This window comes from Orycteropus afer, unplaced genomic scaffold (assembly GCF_000298275.1).
Source record: "Orycteropus afer afer isolate SDZICR_OR568_19922 unplaced genomic scaffold, OryAfe1.0 scaffold00574, whole genome shotgun sequence".
Classification (NCBI taxonomy): domain Eukaryota; kingdom Metazoa; phylum Chordata; class Mammalia; order Tubulidentata; family Orycteropodidae; genus Orycteropus; species Orycteropus afer.
This window is the reverse complement of record NW_006922161.1, coordinates 500,810-506,638: the sequence shown is the minus strand read 5'-3', so window position 1 is coordinate 506,638 and position 5,829 is coordinate 500,810. Positions and strand designations below refer to the sequence as shown.

Here is a 5,829-nt window from a genome sequence, read left to right as displayed (position 1 = left end):
TCACAGGGCCCGGCCCGCGCGTCTCCCCTCAGCCTCAGCGGCCACCGACCCCGGCGCGGCCGCCATCTTTGTTTTCGCTGTGCGGGGCGCCCCCCTTCCGCCGCCACCGCCCCCTCCGTCCTCCCGGTCACGTGAATGCGCGCGTGGCCAATGGAAGCGCGGCTCGGCGCGGCGGCCGGGGCCAATGGGCGCGTGAGGCCACCTGAGTGCCCGCCCCTGCAGCTGGTGGGCAGGAAGGGAGCGGGCCCGCGGCGGCCACGGCAGGGAGTGAAACTGTGGCAGGGAAGCCCTCGCGGAGGTCGCATCCGCCTGACCAGCGGGGCGGAAGGCAGTCCCGAGCCCTGAACGTCTCGGTGGAACTGCGCCTTTGTGCCCAGGACTTGGGTTTGCGGACGGGGGGCTCTGGTCTGGCTCGCCGGATTGGATGGGCCCGAGCGAGCAAACCAGTCCGGCACCCAGTCCTGTCGCGGGACCGGATGTGCTTCCAAGAGACGCCAGCAGGGGCACTGCCTCCGGGGAACCCACTGCTCTGGCAAAACCAGTTTCCTGACTCTAGGGGCAGCGCTGAAAAAGCGTCCGCAGGGAAAAGTGAGGGTCTTGGCTGGCACAGGCCTCCGAGCAGGCTGAGGGCGAATACCTAGAGACCCAGGGAGGGGATGTGGGTTTCTGGGAACAGCTGTGATACATGCCTCCCCTGCCCCCACCCCACCCGCAGCCCGTGAAGGTCACGGCCCAGAGGGCCACCTGCCAGACTGTGCAAGGATATCTGGAGCTCCACCGTGTCTCAACAGAGCAAGAGCCCAGAACTATGTCCTCTCAGCCAGGGGCCCTCCTGACAGATGTCAGCAGGAGGCCAGGGTGGATAAAGCCCGCCCTGTGCTGGTCGCAGAGCACCTGTTGTTCCCTTTGTTCAGGAGAACCGGTTGCTGCCCTGGGCCTTAGGTAGCTAGCTCAGTGGAAGACCCAGTCCCTTTAAGAATGGGCAGAGTCAATATTCCTGCTGAATCCCTAAGGTTTATTGGAGCTCAAGCCTCACTCTGGATCTACATCCATGTCCAGCCCAAAATCAGACTCTGAAGCATGCTTCAGACTTCCTCCTGTTCACTTTGACTGTGGTCTATGAAAGGCCCCTCGTGGAATCCAGATGAAAGGCAAAGCCCAGACTCTGCCCCATGACAAGTGTCAGGAGGAGGCCCCAGGAGCAGGTGATGGGAGTGGGGGAGGTACAGCTGAGCAGCAGTCCAACCCTGCATCCCCACTGTCACTCCCACTGCAGGTGCTGTGTGTGCAGGGCCTGGCGGTAGGCCCAACTGCCCACAGCTAGGGCCCAGCGGCAGACGTCCTCCTTAGGCAGCAGCAGCAGTGTGTCTTCCTCCAGCCGACTCAAGAGGCCAGCCACACCCAGCATTGCACCCCCCCACATCCCGTGAGTGTTGGCCGTGAAAACGGCCACAATGAGGATGGTCACTGAGACCACCAACACCACTGCCTGACCAGCCACAGATCGGCCCTCAGCACCGAGGTGGTCACCAGCCATCGCCAGCACCATGCCTCCTCCGAGGAGCAAGTTGGCAGAGGAGCGGTCCCCATTCACCCAGTGGAAATCAAAGGCCAGAAGGGGTAAGCTGATGACAGTGGCCACCCAGGCCCCAGCGAGACAGTCTTCATCTGTGCACAACCCTGGGGCCAGCATGCTGGCGGCAGCCAAGGCCTGGAGCAAGAAGCCAGCAGCAGCCCCTCGACTTGCCTGTGAACACAGGGGAGGGAGGTGATATTCTAAGCTAGGGGATCTGGGGCTCTCACGGCAGCCTGGCCCCCAGACACATCTGCCCCACCCCGCCCCAATTCCAGGGAACTGGCCTGGGTCCTTGAATTTGGGGTGGGGCTCACAGCCCAGAGGAAGAGAAGGCCCATGGAGCACCTGCCCCTGCCCCATCTACTCACCTGGGCAGTGTACACAGCTGCATGCAGAGACACCACTCCAAGCACCAGGTGGGAGAGGACTGTACCCCATTCTCCCCCAGATTTTGGGGTCATGGCAGTGGTGAGTTTGATGAGGTACCAGAGAGGGGGTCCTCAACTTTGGACAGAAAAAAAGCACAAAAGCCAGCGACCTGGAGCCCAAGGGCCGCTCTCCAGGACTGCCTCGTCCCAGAGCCCCAAGTATTAAGTGTTGGGATAGGTTCAGCCCTCAAATTTCTGGGCCCTGAGGCCCCTAGGGGAAAACAATATTTGGCCAGGCAAAGAGTGGAGGAAGGGGCGCGAGGTCTGGGCAAGGTGGGCATGAGCCCTGGGGCTCCAGAGCCCAAGTGGGAAGGTCGGGCCAGAGGAGAGGAGGGCCGAGGGACAGCCGGGGCGCACCTGCTGGTCTGATGCCTGCGCTTGGTGAAGCGGGAAGGCTGGGCCGCAGGCGCGTCCTTGGAACTCAGGTCTCTGGGACGTCAGCCGGCCTTGTGCAGTTCCTGATCCCCCGACGCAGCGGCGAACGGGAGGCCAGGCCCAGCCGCCGCCCAGCCGGCCTGGCTGTGGCTCGGCGTCCGCACGCCAGGCCTCCAGATGCACCGGCGAGCGCAGCCACAGCGCCGCCACCAACGAGAGGAGCCGAGGCTAGAGCGGCTGGGGGGCGGGGCGATTGGGAGAGTTACTCCGAGGTTACAGCGACAGGGATCAGTAGGGGAGGAATACGGGTTGATAGAGCAAAAAAAAAAAAAACAAACTCAGTGCCGTGGAGTCGGTCCCGACTCATAGCGACCCTTCTTTGGGTTTCCGAGGCGGTATCACTAGGAAGTAGGTTGCCCAGTCTTTCTTCTGAGGACTGGCTGGTGGGTTTGAACCGCTAGCCGTCTGGTTAGCTGTCAAATGCCTTAGGCACTATGAGGGACTTACATTTTACATAAGGAGCTCCGGTGGTACAGTGGTTAAATCACTTAGCTGCTAATCAAAAATAATGTGCGCCTCAAACCCACTAGCCGCTCCTCAGGAGATAGATGAGGCAGTCAGCTTCCATAGAGATTGATAGCCTTGGAAACTCCATGGGGCAGTTGTACTCTGTGCTATAGTGTTGCTGTGAGTCGGAAAGCACTCGATGGCAGTGCGTAGTGGGTTTACGTCCTAGGCATTTGTGAGCTGGAAAGGACCATTTTGAACCAGGCAAGCATATGGTCTACTATGCAGGAGATGACAGATTGAAGAGGAATGGTGCCACGTTAGTCATCTAAAAGAACATTTCAAGATCCATCCTGAAGTACAACATTGTCAGTGAAAGGTTAAAATCCATATACCTACAAAGAAGACCAATTAATATGACTAATATTCAAATGTACACACCAAGCACTAATGCCAAAGATGAAGAAATTGAAGATTTTTACCAATTTCCGCAGTCTGAAATTGATCACACATGCAGTCAAGATCATTGATAATTACTGGCGATTGGAATGGGAAAGTTGGAAGTGAAGAAGGATTCGTAGAAGAAGGATGATAGAAACGATGCCATGACAGAATTCTGCCAGACCAATGACCTAGTCATGGGAAATAGTTTTTCTCAACAACATAACAAACTAGTTCAAGTTCAAGCTGAAAAAAAAATCAAAACAAGACAATTTTTTGAGTATACCCTACCTGAATTTAGAGACCATCTCAAATGATAGACTTGACACCCTGGAAACAAATGACTGAAGACCAGATGAGTTGTGGGATGACACCAAGGACATCATACATTAAGAAATGAATGGTCATTAAAAGACAGGAAAGGAAGAAAAGACCAAAATTAGTGTCAGAAGAGACTCTGAAACTTTCTTTGGAATGTAGAATAGCTAAAGCAAATGGAAAAAGTAATGAAGTAAAAAAGCTGAACAGATTTCAAGAAGACTATTATAATGAAAGTGTCAAGACCTGGAGTTAAAAAGGGAAGAACACCCTCTGCACTTCTCAACCTGAAAGAACTGAAGAGAAAATTTCAATCATCAAACTGCAATATTGAAGGATTCTATGGATAAAATGCCAGAAAATGAAGCTGGATTCAGAAGAGGGCATGGAACGAGGGCTATCTTGACTGAAAGCAAGGAAAACCAGACAGACGTTTGCCTGTGTTTTATTGACCGTGCAGAGGCATTTGACTTGTGGATCATAGCAAATTAAGGGTAACATTGTTAAGAATGGGAATTCCATTAATGGTGCTCATGAAGAAACTGTACATAGACCAAAAAGGCAGTTGTTAAAACAACAAGGGTACACTGCATGGCTTAAAATCAGGAAAGATATGTGTCAGGGCTGTATCCTTTCCCCATACTTATTCAGTCTGTATGCTGAGTAAATAATCCGAGAAGCTGGACTGTATGAAGAAGAATGTGGCATCGGGATTGAAGAGAGACTCGTTAACAACCCAAGGTAGCAGGTGACACAGCCTTGCTTCCTGAAGGTGAAGCACTTACTAATGAAGATCAAAGATTACAACTCTCAGTATGGATTACATTCCAACATAAAATAAAAATCCTCAAAACTGGACGTCATCATGATAAATGGAGAAAAGATTGAAGTTGTCAGGTATTTGATTTTACTTGGATCCACAATCTGTGCCCATCTAAGGGCAGTGAAGAAATCCAACAATATATTGCATGGGGGAAGATCTTCAAAAGACTACTTTAAAACGTTAAAGAACAAAGATGTCACTTTGAAGACTAAGGTGCACTTAACCTAAGGCATGGTATTTTCAATTGCCTCATATGCCTGTGAAAGCTGGACAATGACTGCAGAAGGATTGATGTTGGCGAAGAATATTGGAAATGGCATGGACTGCCAGAAGAATGAGCAAATCTGTCGGGAGAAGTACAGCCAGAATGCTCCTTAGAAGCAAGGATGACAAAACTTCATCTCACATACTTTGGACGTGTTATCAGGAGGGATCAGTCCATGGAGAAGGACATCATGCTTAGTAAAATAGAGGTCAGCAGAAAGAGCAAGAAAACCCTCAATGAGATGGATTGATACAGTGGCTGGATCGGGGGAGTCAAACGTAGCAAAAAATTGTGAGGATCTCACAGGACAAGGGCAATTTCATTCTATTGTACATGGGTTCACTATGAATAGAAATCCACTAGACAGACACCTAACAACATGTGAAAGGAATGCTTTGGAAGGATAGGTGATGAGGAACTGGGCTGTCACAGGAGGGCCCTGAGCAAAGAGCTGGGGAGGAGAGAAGGGGTTTTGGGGAAGAGACTGGAAGGAGCGGAGCGGTCTGGGGGAGGCCGGGAGGAGAGGCAGGGCCTGGGGCGGGGCCTGTGGAAGAGGAGGGGCGGGGCTTGAGGCGGGGCTGGGGAGAGAGGAGGGGCCTAGGGCGGAGCAGGGAGAAAGGGAGGAGCTTGGGGCGGAGCTGGGAGGAGAGGAGGGGCTTGGCGCGGGCAGGCAGGCAGGGACTGGGAGAGGAGGTGGTGGCGCTACCTCTCAGCAGAAGGCTTTAGGAACAGAAAGCCACCGGGGTCTCCACGGAGGGCGGGGTTGGGGATTCTGAGAGGCGGGACCTTGGGAAGGGGCCGCGAGAGGTGGGGCTTGGGGCGGGGCTGGAGGAGGGGACGGATTTCAAAGGAAAGGAGGGTCTGGAGAGCGGGATGTGGAGCGGAGAGGCCCCGCTGAGGAGCAGCACACCTGTCAGAGGGACTTTGGGGTCCCCGCGGAGGGCGGTGTTCCGAAAGGAGGGGGCCGAGGCCATCTCGGTGGGAGCCCTCTGCTGTGTGGGGAGGGGAACGTGGAGTGGGGCTGTGAGGACCTGCCCTCGGGCTGCGGCCCCCGGACCCCGTCCCAGGGCGCTCTCCCCGCGCCCCTCCGCCGCGC

At 54.6% G+C, this 5,829-nt stretch overlaps 1 protein-coding gene across 1 annotated transcript in view; it reads right to left on the bottom strand.

The window, feature by feature from the left end:
* The window catches only part of CYHR1 (cysteine and histidine rich 1), a 12,247-nt gene extending 10,210 nt beyond the window's left edge, over nucleotides 1-2,037 (bottom strand). The window contains exons 1-2 of the mRNA XM_007956063.1: nucleotides 1,945-2,037; nucleotides 1,595-1,747 (exon numbers count right to left, since the gene is read on the bottom strand). Of these exons, the coding sequence (XP_007954254.1) occupies nucleotides 1,595-1,747; nucleotides 1,945-2,037 (246 nt within the window). The remainder of the gene's footprint in view (nucleotides 1-1,594; nucleotides 1,748-1,944) is intronic.
* Between the last annotated feature and the right edge of the window lie 3,792 nt (nucleotides 2,038-5,829).